Genomic DNA, 13,283 nt, shown 5'->3' on the forward strand with positions numbered 1-13,283 from the left:
ATCAAATGAATTGAAATAAATAAAAACAGAAATGTGGATTCAGCTAGAGAAACTGCCTCTCTCTGATCAAATTACATAGGCTAGATGATGATGTTGGTGCATGACCGTAGTAGCTGTAGAAGCATCTGGATCACTACCAATCCCAACGTCAGTACTCAAGTTGAGTGTATCTACACCAGAACTTCCATCGCCGACCGCCATTGATGAACAATCGAGCTCAATTCTAGATGAAGAAATTAAGAACGATTCAAGCCTTAAATCGAATAAACTGAAAAACATGTTTAGCTATTCTATGACGATTCAAATCGTAAATCGAATGAATCGAAACAAATAAAAACAAGAGGGAACAGAAATGAAGATTCAGCTAGAGAAATTGCCTCGCTTAGATCAAATTACGCAAGCTCTAACACCATTTTAAACTCTGTAATTTTCATTCAGAGAGAGATATGGAGCAGATAAGAGAGAATAAAATGAAAGACTAATTGGGCGATTGTACATTGGTAAAATTCAGAAAAAAGTTAAAAAACTTGCTAGCGAAAATTTTATTTGAAAATTAGAGTTGTGTTTGGATATTAATATAATTTTGAATTATCTTTTAATTTTTGTGAGTTTTTTGGAATTTTTAAAATTTTTAAAAAATTCTAAAATTCACTTGCAAGTGAAAATTAAAAATCCTATAGCTATATACTGATTTCGGAAAAAATCTTATAACTAAATACTGATTTTGAAAAAAAAGTGAAAAACTTTCGGGGCCAAACGAGCTCAAAAAAGCCATCTTCATTAGTAATGTACAATTATCTATATACACACGACAAATACTACTCTAACTAATCACACGATATAACCAACTTTAACTTAATTGTAGACAGCTGTCAATTACTGCATCGCAACAAACTTCTTTCTTACAACAGCAGTCCACTTCACCTTTATTTTTATTTATCTAATCCTTTCAATTGGCTCATATTTCATTATCTCTCTTTTGTTTTTCTTTGTTTAAAGGCTAATTACATGAACAATACCTTAAGCGTAACTTTAGTTTTCGCTTAGACACTTCAACAAATACCAATCCCTATTAAACACTTTAACTCTAACAAAAGTGTACATATTAAACATAGCTTTCAACTTGGTAACACAATGGTGCATTTTACGTAGGTAAAAGAGTTCATAGTAGCGCTGAAGAAAGTGGCTTATAAATTGATGGGGCTAGTTAGTTCCTGGTTAGGCTAGCGAGATGTGAGAATGATGAAGAGATTTAGTTGTAGAGTGAGAGAAAATGGGAAGGAGTTGTATTGCGTATATATATGATGATGAATGATTAATAATGTCTACGTCTAAATAGTGTGTATAGGTGTATTTTGAGTGATTCTGTCGATAAAAAAAAATAGGAAGGAGATAAGCTCTATTAATTTTATTTGGAAAAGAACAAAAAAAAGAAGAAACTGTCATTGATGGAAGTTGAATTAGACACAAAGAAGATAGACATAAAAGAACCAAAAACCTAGAAGAAGAAAAAAACCCAAAAAGAACTTTCGAAAAAAAAAACTCAGAAAAAGATTACATTTAATCACAGATGTGCTCAACTCAAACTAAATATCACTCATTCTGCCACCTCAAGCTGAGGTGTTCAATAGATACACTTTTATTAAGATTGGACTATTCAACAAGACTGATATTAGTTAAGGTGTCTAAGTGAAAACTGAACTCAAATTTAAGGAACCTTGTATGTATTTGACCTTGTTTATAACTTAATGTCACTAAATGGACCACACATACACACTTGTTAAAATGACTTAATGTAAGTAAATGGACCACACATGAATACTTGTCAAAAGTAGAGGTAAGCAATCGTACTACTATTGTTGGGTGAGTCTGGCCCCAAATAAATTTTTCCATAAGAGCACCGACGCAGTAATAATTGAATTTTCTCCTACCTGACATTCTGATTCGCTATCATGATCTGGCTGACTGAAATATCACTTTACTACGGCGACTATGGTAGAATTGTTGGGGAATTGAAGAAGAAGCAAGAAAAACTATTATAGAAAAAGACTATTTAATGCAGAGAACTATACGTTACTTTTCTAATTCATTAGAAAACAAAAGCTACATAGCACCCTTTATATAGGGATTTAGTCTAACTTACTAAGAGATAATTGTCTGAACATGACCTACTAATTTACTCACTAAGCCACTAATAAAGATAGACTCAACTAAACCTGAAATATGCCAAATACCCAACTAAATAGGAATTACATTTTTTGAATCAATATTCAACACTCCCTCTTGATTCAAAACTACAGACTCCAAGTTTCTGTCAAAAATAATCATGTTTGGCTTGTGGGAGTGCCTTAGTAAGGACATCAACAATTTGATCCCTTGTACTGCAAAACATCAACCATATTTCTCCTTTTGCTGTGAGATTGCGAATAAAATGATAACGGATGTCTATGTGCTTTGTTCTGATGTGAAAAGTCGGATTCTTTATCATTGCAATCGTTGCCTTGTTGTCGCAGAATATTTTCGTTGCACCCTCTTATTGATGGCGGACATCAACTAACAATCTTCGTAACCATAATTCTTGACAAGCTGCCTAAGTTACAACAACATATTCTGCTTCCGATGATGATAATGCAACCACGTCTTGCTTTTTCAAACACCACGAAATTGCTCCAGATCTCAAGCTGTAAATATTTCCAGAGGTACTCTTTCTGTCATCTATACTTCTGCCCAATCACGGTCACTATAACCAATCAGGTTGATGTCTGCATATTTAGATTACCAAATCCCAAAGTCAACGGTCCCAACAACATATCTCAAAACCCTTTTAGTAGTACCAAGATGTTTCTTGGTAGGACTATGCATATACCTAGACAACATACTAACAAAAAACATAATATCAGGACGAGTGTTTGAGGTAGTTCAAACCTCCAATCAAGCTTCTGTAATAACTTGGATCAGCATGATCGGTGCCATCTTCAAGCTGCAATTTTTCATTTGCATTCATGGGTGTAGTAGCCACTTTATAATTCTGCATACCAAACCTGAGGAGAAGATCTTTTGCATACTTTCTTGGTGAAACAAAAATCCCATCTTCTTCCTGTTTCACTTGAAGACCAAGAAAATATTGCAAGATACCTAAATCTGACATTTCAAACTCCTTCATCATACATGATTTAAATTCAGCCACCAAAGTTTCACATGATCCCATATAAATTATGTCATCAACATACAAACAAACAACCAGAAATTCACTCATACCGTACTTCTTTACATACATCGTAGGCTCGCTTTCGCTCCTTTCAAATATGATCTTCAAGAAAAACAAGTCAATTTTGTTGTACCATGCCCGTGGCACTTGTTTTAGCCTATAAAGAGCCTTCTTGAGCTTGTACACTGATGCTAGGCTATAGTTGCATATTTTGGTCACTAATTGTACTGTAATTCACTGTACTTTAATAATGTTTGAGGTTTAAATGGTATTGTTTTGCACTGGGTGTGTGTTTTATGCCTTGTAGGAACGATTTCAAGTTACGATGAGGTTGTGGAGCTAATTCGAGCTATTATGGAGCTTTGAAGTGTAAGTAAAATCCCAAGGATTAAGTTGGGATCGTATTCGGGGAGCAACGGGCAATAGTGCATTTAACGGGAGAAACAAAGAGTTGAGTAGGAGTCTCACACATATGCGCGACCGCATATGAGACCCCTCCAGCGCACACTTGAGCACTCAAGTAAAGTAGTACACTATCAGAGGTGCGCGACCACATGCGCGATCACACCTCCAAGTGCGCGGCCGCGCACATCCACTTCCGGAAACTTTACGTAGGCCTATTTTTCTAATTTTGGAGGCGACTCATTTTGACCTATATGAAACCTAGCTCGTCTAAAACAGGGGATCTGGGATTTTAGAGGAATTTTGGGGAGAGAAGAAGGCAAGAAAACAACGGAGACTCAAAATACTTCATCCAATTCATTCAATACGGAAGTTTATTTGATTTTGGGAATTGTAATGTCTTCTTGTTCTTCTAATACTCTTATGATGAATAACTCCTCCACTATGGAGTAGTTCTTCCCTAGGGTTTAGACGGATATGGTGTTTTGAGTGTTGTTTGTAGATTTAACTCTAGTTTAATTACATGAATTCGTTTATGGTGCTTTGAATTGATTGCGAATTTTTTCACCAATTTATATAATCGAAAGAGGAATATTTTGGTGATTAATTTTGCATTACTTTGTTTAGTTTAATTTAGTGATTCTTCTAAGTAATCGAGAGAGCTTATCGAATTGTTGATTAAACCAAGTTAGGAGAATATTCGAGAGACGTTTTTCTAAAGACTAGCCCATTAACGCGTTCTTGCATATCTTCACAGTGCTTCATATTAGTTTATTTTGTAGAGTTCAGATTTAATCGAGGGAGGAATTTTGACCTTACGTTTAAGCTAATTATCAAGTGAATTCGTGAGAATCGTTACAACATTAGAAGTGAATTTAAACAGAGTTAAATCTCGAATAACTATCTTACACGTATCATGTCATGGGCCTTATTTCTCATATTATTTACAAATTATTTTAGGTCATCTCTCATTCTCTATGACTGGGTCTAATTAATAGTAGTCTTAATTTAGTAGTTAATTGTAGTAGTAATCACTCCAACTCAAGTGTTGATCCTCCTGAATAGCAATTAAGCCGGAAATTACTCGAACATTATTTAAATGCAATCCATGTGGAGACGATATTTTACTATACTATCTTTGACTAGCGAGCATCAATTTCATGTTATATTTTTCGCTCGTCAAATTTTGGCGTCATTGTCGGGGACTGGAAATTAATAGTGTTTGAAATAGTTTTTGGTGCTAATTCAGGAATTAGGTTTTAGTTTTTTTTTTCTTTTTTCTTTTTTGTTTTCTATTTTATTTTCTTTATTAGTTAACTTCTTTTCAAGATTTGTTTTGTAGTACCTAACAAGTTGGAGAAGATACTGTAGATTTTGAACTCTAAATGCTGTGAAAATGGAGTACAACCAGCCTATGAAAACGGTTGAAGAGTTAGCAGCTGAATATTATCACAAGTATGCTATGTGTTTTAAATGCGGTGAAAATTATTTATGGGTTGACTGACAAGCAGGTATGTATTCTTCCTTTGATTCGTATTTTGAGCAAACTCCTATGTTTCTAGTTCGTACATGTATGAGGATTAATGTGAGCACAATTATGACTTTGTTTGGGATGAATAACCTTATTATGACTGGAATGAAAGCAAAGTAAGACAACCACCTCAACAAGAGAATGGTAGTTTAGAAGCGCTTATGCATAGGTTCATGAATAATGTTGAAGAAAGGTTTATGCAAAATGACGAAGTTATTAAGAACCTAACAACACAAGTGAGTCAATTAGTAAGTATACTTTCAGAAATCTCATTGTGTTGTGATAGTGAATATATGAAGGAGATACCTTGTGAGAATGAGCCTACTCAAGAGGATGAGCATCCACGGAGAGAGCTTTCCACTATTCAAGAGGACTCTGATTCAACTGAGATGATTGAAAATAAGGCTCTGGTTAAGTGTGAAGCAACAAAAGAAGAGTTCAAACCCCCATCCACCTTTCCACATTTGCAACCTTTAGTAGAAGAGAATGAGAAACAAATGGTCTTGGACATGCCAGAGTAATATTCACTTGACCTTTCTTCTTTGTTTTCTTATTCTAACCTTGATCATGTGGATTCTATTTTTGGGAATTTACAGGAATATGTATGGATTGATCTTGTGAGAGAATTCAGAAACAAGTTAAGGATCATCATGAACTAGCAATTCACTGCTCAATATCAGGATAAGAAAGAAAGAAAAAAGCGGGTCTTACAGGTATCCTCAGAAGAATTGGCCTTAATGAGCTCCACAAAAAATCTCAAGGAGCAAAAACGAGGAATGAATTCAGAATTAGGGGTGGAGTTCATAAGTTCGAGGAAAAGAAGAAAATTCAGGGAAGTTTTCTTTACCTCTTGCTTTTAAATTATGGGGACATGCCACAACTTAAAGTGTGGGGTGAGGGAGATTTGTATGTATGTATATTAATTTTCATTTTGTTAGTTGGAGTAGTTGGGGATAGAAAAAAATTGAAAAAACCATAAAACTTTGAATTTTTTTGATTTTTCCTGACGATGGATATCATTCGACGGGTTTCTTGAGGGGATTAAAGTCGAAAGAAAAAGACAAAAATATTTTCTTTTGTAGGTCGTGTATTAATTCCCCCTTTATTTTTCTTAGTGTCGCGGTTCTTTTCCACGGTTGTTTTTAACCCAGTATAGTTAGTTTTTGTTTTGTAGAGTAGTAGAAAACCTTGTGATATGATTTGAATTGACGGCAATATCTCTTGACTCTATTATGCCTTGAGAATAGTGAGTGCTTTAGTTGTGACGCTTAGGCTCAGTTTTGACTCTTGTATAAGTACCTTAAATGGTATGATATTAACTCTGCTTAATTGCTTTGATTAGAGTGTCTTGATAGTCCAATCTGGAGTGAGTTATGTTCCATGTGTGTGTGAGGTTTGTGTTATTCTGTGCATTACATTTGATGTCTAGAACTTGCCCCGTGTGTTTGCAAAGCAAAATAGAAATCTTGTTCAGGCTAGGAAGTGATATAGGCATTTCTTTATTGACTCAGATATTTGCCTGTGACCCACCAAATTAATGTGTATCTTAGTTAGCCTCGTTGAGCCTGTATTCCTATTTCTTTGTCAACCACACTACAAGCCTAATCCATTTTATTTGAATTGACCATTTATTTGAACTTTCTACCTCTCTTGAGCACTTGAATTTGTTATGAGCTTGTTAAAAGCTAAGTGGAGGTATGGTTGGGTAATTGAGTGGAACTATAGAAAAAGGAAAAAGGTGCACTGTTTGGAAAAAAAATGTAAGAGCCACTTGTAGGGAATTGGAAAAAAAGAAGAAGAGAAAATCGGAATGTAGAAAAAGGAAAAAAATATTAGTGTTTGTATATATTATAAAAAAATTATTCCTTGCTAGTGGTAAATCATGCTTTGTCTGTGCTTAAAGAAATTGGGAGCTTGGTGTTAATATGATGTGAAGGTGGAGTTATGGTTTGACATAAATGTGGGATTTTGAATTGTAAAAGTATTTGTATTAAAAGTGCTTAGGGAGGTGTAGTCACTCTGATATCTAAATGTATCATACCCGTCCCGCAACCTACATTATAACCAGTTAAAGTCCTATTTGATCCTTGACTGAATGAGCTCAATTAGTAGAGTATTACACTACGGGCAAGCCTGTGGTACATCTTTTGTGGCATATGAATGTTGTTTCTGAGAGTGGGTGAATTCTTTCAATCTTGAGTTCCTAACTGTTCTTAAATTTCATTGTCTATGGAACTACTCTCTATTAATGCGTGTGGGATCTTGATTCATGAAGGAAAGGTAATGTCATCGAGCTCTGTGTTAGAGTAAGTGAGCGGGTTATAAATAATGCGTGGTGCTTTTGAGTCAAATCTTGAGGTTAAGATGTTACGATATTGTACTTAGTCTGTTTTAAAGCGTCTTGGTGTGATGGGTCATGAGAATTGTTGAAAAAGGTCGTATTTTATGTTAAGTATAGTTTGATTGCTCGAAGACGAGCAATGATTTAAGTGTTAGGTGTTCATGGTAGGCTATAATTGCGTATTTTGATCACTAATTGCACTCTAATTCACTGCACTTTACTAGTGTTTGAGTTTTAAATGGTATTGTTTTGCGCTGAGTGTGTGTTATGCCTTGTAGGAGTGATTCCGAGTTATGATGAGGTTGTGGAGCTAATTCAAGTTATTTTGGAGCTTTGAAGTCTGAGTAAAAGCCCAAGGATTAAGTTGGAATCGTGTTCGGGAAGCAACAGACAATAGTGCACTTAACGAAAAAAATGAAGAGTTGAGCAGGAGGCTCACCCAGATACGCGACCGCGCATGAGACCCCTCAAGTGCGTACTTGAGCACACAAGTAAAGCAATACACTGCCAAAGGTGCGCGGCCAAATGCACGATCACACCTCCAGGTGCGCGAACGCGCACGTCCACTTCCGGAAACTTTACCCAGACCTATTTTTTGTAATTTCGGAGGCAACTCCTTTTGACCTATATGAAGCCTAGCTCGTCAAAAAATAGGGGATCTGGGATTTTAGAGGAACTTTTGGGGAGAGAAGAAGGCAAGAAAACAACAGAGACTCAAAATACTTCATCCAATTCATTCAATACTGATGTTTATTTAATTTTGGGAATTGTAATGTCTTCTTGTTCTTCTAATATTCTTGTGATGAATAACTTCTCCACTATGGAGTAGTTCTTCCCTAGGATTTTGACGAATATGGTGTTTTGAGTGTTGTTTATAAATTTAACTCTAGTTTAATTGCATGAATTCGTTTATGGTACTTTGAATTGATTGCGAATTTTTTCACCAATTTATTTAATCGAAAGAGGAATATTTTGGTGATTAATTTTGCATTATTTGGTTTGGTTTAATTTAATTTAGTGATTCTTATAAGTAATCGAGAGAGATTGTTGAATTGTTGATTAAACCAAGTTAGGAGAATATTCGAGAGACGTTTTCCTAAAGACTAACCCATTAATGTGTTATTCCATATCTTCACAGTGCTTCATATTAGTTTATTTTGTAGAGTTCAGATTTAATCGAGGGAGGTATTTTGACCTTACGTTTAAGCTAATTATCGAGTGAATTCGTGAGAATCATTAGAATATTAGAAGTGAATTCAAACAGAGTTAAATCTCGAATAACTATCTTATACCTATCATGTCATACCCTTATTTCTCATATTATTTACAAATGGTTTTAGTTCATTTCTCATTCTCTGTGACTGGGTCTAATTAATTGTAGTCTTAATTTAGTAGTTAATTATAGTAGTAATCACTCCAGCTCAAGTGTTAATCCTCTTGAATAACAATTAAGCGAGAAATTACTTGAACATTGTTTAAATCCAATCTCTATGGAGACGATATTTTACTATACTATCTTTGACTAGCGAGCATCAATTTCGTATTATGTTTTGCGCTCTCATACACTTTACTCTTGTTGTCTCTAATAACAAAACCCTCAGGTTGGGAAACATATACTTCCTCTTCCAGATCCCCGTTTAAGAATGCAGATTTAATATCAACTTGATAAACGGGCCAGCTTAATGTAGCAGCCAAATATAAGAGCGTTCTCACTATTTCAATGCGAGCATTAGGTGAAAACGTTTCATCATAGTCAATACCTTGATGTTGTGCATATATTTTAGCTACCAGCCTCGCTTTGTATCTCTGTATGCTCCCATCTGCGTGATGCTTTATTTTGAACACCCATTTGAGTCTAATGGTTTCTTTGCCATCTGGTAGATTCACCAACTCCCATGTCTGATTCTGCTCAATTGCTTGCAGCTCTTTTTTCATTGCATTCTCCATCCTTCAATCTCTGCAGCTTCCTTGAAACAAGTGGGTTCTGCTACATATAAAACAAACGAGCAATTTTTATAAATTTTCCTCAACAATCTGAATAAATTCTCCTCTTGTGGTTTCTCCGTGAAATTGGCATGCTTTTGGTCATCCTTTTGTTTAGCCCAACAATCAACTTCCTTGTGGCCGAACTTTTTGCAATAGCGACATTGAATGGTGCTCTTGAACTGTCAGTTCTCACCACCAAATGGACCTCGTCCTCTACCACGACCTCGACCACGGAAACCACCTCTGCCTCCATGCCCTCTAACATTTGAAACTTCTTATTTGCCTTTAAACGACGACTCCCCCTTTATTTGAAACGCCTTCTTTTCGCCCTTCTCATGAGAGGCATTCAGTCTATCCTCGTAAGCGTGCAAAGAACTCATCAATTCATTAAAGCTATAAGTAGATAAATCATGGGACTCCTCAATAGCAGCTACAACATGGTCAAATCGTTTATTAAGACTTCTCAGAACTTTAGAGACAACAGTTTCATCACTAATTTTGTCACCATATGCCTTCATTTGATTAACGATTACAGTCACCCTAGATAAGTAGTCTTGCACAGATTCATTACTTTTCATCGATGAATTTTTAAAATCACGCCGGAGTGACTGGAGTTTAACTGTCATTACCTTTGTTGAGACGTTGAATTCATTCTTCAGAATCTTCCATGCTTCCTTTGAGGTCTCTGCAACAGCAATTTTGGAGAAAATTGACTCATGCATAGCTTGTTGGATGTAAAACAGGGCCTTGGAGTCCTTTTTGTTCTCCGGTCTTTGAGCTTCATCTTCCTCAACATAGCCATTCTCCACCCAGTCCCACAATTCTTGAGACTTGAACAAAGTCTTATCTTTATGCTCCAAAATTCATATTTATCCCCATTAAAAATAGGAATTAGTTGTTGAGATGTGGTGGATGCTCCATTGGTTGCCATTCTTTCCCCCAATTTTGACTCCTTTGCAGAAAACTTTACCTTCCCAGTTTGACCTAACCTGGAAAAGGAGAAAAAGGAACAAAAGGTTGGTAATTTGTGGAGTTCCACTCTCTCACTTCTCACCAATCTGATACCAAGAATTGTTGGAGAATTGAAGAAGAAGCAAGAAAAACTATTAGAAAAAGACTATTTAATGTAGAGAAGTTTACGTTACTTTTCTAATTCATTAGAAAACAAAAGCTACATAGCACCCTTTATATAGGGATTTAGTCTAACCTACTAAGAAATAACTGTCTGAACATCCACTAACTTAACCACTAATTTATCCACTAAGCCACTAATAAAGATAGACTCAACTAAACTTGAAGTATGCCAAATACCCAACTAAATAGGAATTACATTTTTTGAATCAATATTCAACAAGCCGGTAGCTCCTTGTTTTTTTTTTGACTTATCGAAATATTTACCATGACCGTAAAAGCTGCACTGCCATCGTGGTGGCTTTCTTGGTTTCTATTGAAGTAAAAGTCATTGGTCTAATTTGAACTTTGTAGGTACGGTATTCCAGTTTATTTATGTTAGTGGGTTATAAACCAACAATTTCTATATATTTAATAATTTTTTTTTTTAAAGACAAATCAAATGTTTGGACCAAAGTTACTGGTTGGTTCAGTTGAATCCGCAAGTCCTACACTAGCTCCGCCCCTGCCTCTAAACAATGTCCTTTAACCGCGTCGATAACCTTACAATAATCGCAATGGAACTTAGCAGCTTTGACCTTGAGCTAATCCATTTTCGGTTCAAGCTAGAATGCTCTGAATTTGAGCTGATTCAGATATCTTTGATGCTTATACCGCTACTAAAAGCTGCTTAACTCATGAAAAACGAAGCCATTTTCGTGCAAACAACAATCTGAACCTGGGAATTTCACGTGTCCAGTAAGTATTTCGGTACCAGCTCTCATGGCCCTGTTGAGTAGTAGTATAATGTATATAGCCAATGCAATAGTAAAACAGTGATGGAAATTCATTTCATGAAAATTAAAGGGAAGTGGTTTTATTTCCTATAATAGTAATAGCATAAACTAGTAAAAGTACTTCTGGTACAATTGGAGAGGGAATTAAGTCACAAAAAGATGAGAAAAAAGAGAGGAAACTCACGTGATGATGAGAAAGATGGATTCAAAGAGGGGAGAGGTGAAAAATGAATGGAGGATGAGAGAAGAGGTATTATATTAATTAATTCATTTAAATTGCCTTCCTATTCCAGCTAGCTGGAGGAGACAACGCCACAAAATAAACAAAAACCTTTTATTTTGCAATATAAGACGAAACAATTGCAGAAATTAAGCTAAAAAGATGATCTGAAGCAATACAGGGAGCAATTCTTTTTTATCACTAGCGGTGGACAAAATCAGCATAACGGCTCATCATAAGTTTAGCTTCCTCTGTTTCAGGTTTATATATCTGAAATGCATGTGCCTCATCAACCTCAAGATACTCCAATTCTCCTTCCCATCCACTTTCCTTCACACCTTCAACAAATCTAACCCCAATTCTTAAAGGAATAATATCATCTTTCTTTCCCATACACACCAAAATTCTTGAACAGCCTAAGCCCGATAAAGATGGAGCCTTTTCAGAAAGCGGGTTAATCAATGGGCTTTCAATTGGGGATACTAACCCTGACTCTAGTGGCGGACAAATGTTGACCCAAATCTTATTAGCCAATCCCTCTTCATCAATATCTATATTTGGAAACAAGAAATAAGGATAAGCAAAAATTGATCCAGTAATTTTCACCTCGTTATTCAAGCTTTCTTTTCCAGCCATCATAGTCATGTGGTACACTAAATTACCACCAGCACTGTCCCCAGCTAAGAACACTCTACTAAAATCGCCATGGTTGGTTAACCATGAGTCTTTGTTAACTACGGTGGATTTGTCTTCAGCGTGCGAAGCGACCCATTGAAGTGCGGTCCAACAATCTTCATAAATCGTTGGCACATCAACTTCTGGAGCTAGACGGTACTCTATAGAAACAGCAATTACGTTTAATTCAGAAGATAGAGAGTTGACGTAACAGTGAATCCCATTGAAAAAGGCAGATTCAACGACAAGTCCACCGCCGTGGTAATACACTAAGACGGGGAGTTTTTGGCCGGCGGTGGTGTTCTCTGGAAGGTAGAGTCTAGTGGAGACGTGGGGTGAGATAGTGACGTCTTTAGAGAAAACACCGGCTGATGGGTTTTCCGGCGACGGCGGAACGTAGAAAGCGCCGGGTACATTGTAGGGACGCTCAACACGGCCGCTTTTGTAGACTCGGAAGTAGGCGTCCACTTCTTTCACTACCACATTGTCGTCGGAAGCCATAGTAGTAGAGAAATTCAATAAAATATACTCATATATCAGAATGGTGTTGTGGTACGGAGGATATGAGTATTATTATAGGGATATTATATAGTTAAAGACGGGTGAAAGCAACAGTTAACCACCTTAGGTATAGGATCCAATTTTTCTATCCGTTGCCCGGGGCCGGCTCAAGCCAAAGCCACTAAGGAAATGGCCTTGGGCCGCCAAATGAGACCTCATTTTATAATTAATTTTTTGAAAAAGTAATGAATCTTTCAAATTAAAAAGTATAAGATCTTTATGTAAAAAGTGATTAAATAGTGATCATTTCGTGATTTATATTTTGTCATCAATATACCCTTTTTTCTCCAATCTCATATTAAAATGTCAACTTTGTAAATTCTTCTCTTTTCCATATTAAATTGTCTATTTTCTCATAAATAACACAAAGAACACATATTTTTTCATTCTTTCTCAAGTTTTAAAGTGTTAGAGCAATGAAATTTTATTTTAATAAAGTAATTCAGCTTCTA

At 35.9% G+C, this 13,283-nt stretch overlaps 1 protein-coding gene and 1 long non-coding RNA gene across 2 annotated transcripts; one reads left to right on the plus strand and one right to left on the minus strand.

Moving 5' to 3' along the window:
- The first annotated feature begins 2,617 nt into the window (after window positions 1-2,617).
- Window positions 2,618-8,380, plus strand: LOC138899590 (uncharacterized). The gene is made up of 2 exons (XR_011411327.1): window positions 2,618-2,699; window positions 3,516-8,380. It is a non-coding gene; the product is annotated as an uncharacterized lncRNA (long non-coding RNA).
- A 3,315-nt stretch (window positions 8,381-11,695) lies between these two features.
- Window positions 11,696-12,836, minus strand: LOC104109381 (2-hydroxyisoflavanone dehydratase-like). The gene has a single exon (XM_009618661.3). It carries the CDS (start codon window positions 12,769-12,771, stop codon window positions 11,797-11,799), a length of 975 nt encoding a protein of 324 aa, XP_009616956.1. The 5' UTR covers window positions 12,772-12,836; the 3' UTR covers window positions 11,696-11,796.
- Window positions 12,837-13,283: the final 447 nt, after the last annotated feature.

The sequence above is a fragment of the Nicotiana tomentosiformis genome, chromosome 9 (genome assembly GCF_000390325.3).
Source record: "Nicotiana tomentosiformis chromosome 9, ASM39032v3, whole genome shotgun sequence".
In the NCBI taxonomy this organism is placed as follows: domain Eukaryota; kingdom Viridiplantae; phylum Streptophyta; class Magnoliopsida; order Solanales; family Solanaceae; genus Nicotiana; species Nicotiana tomentosiformis.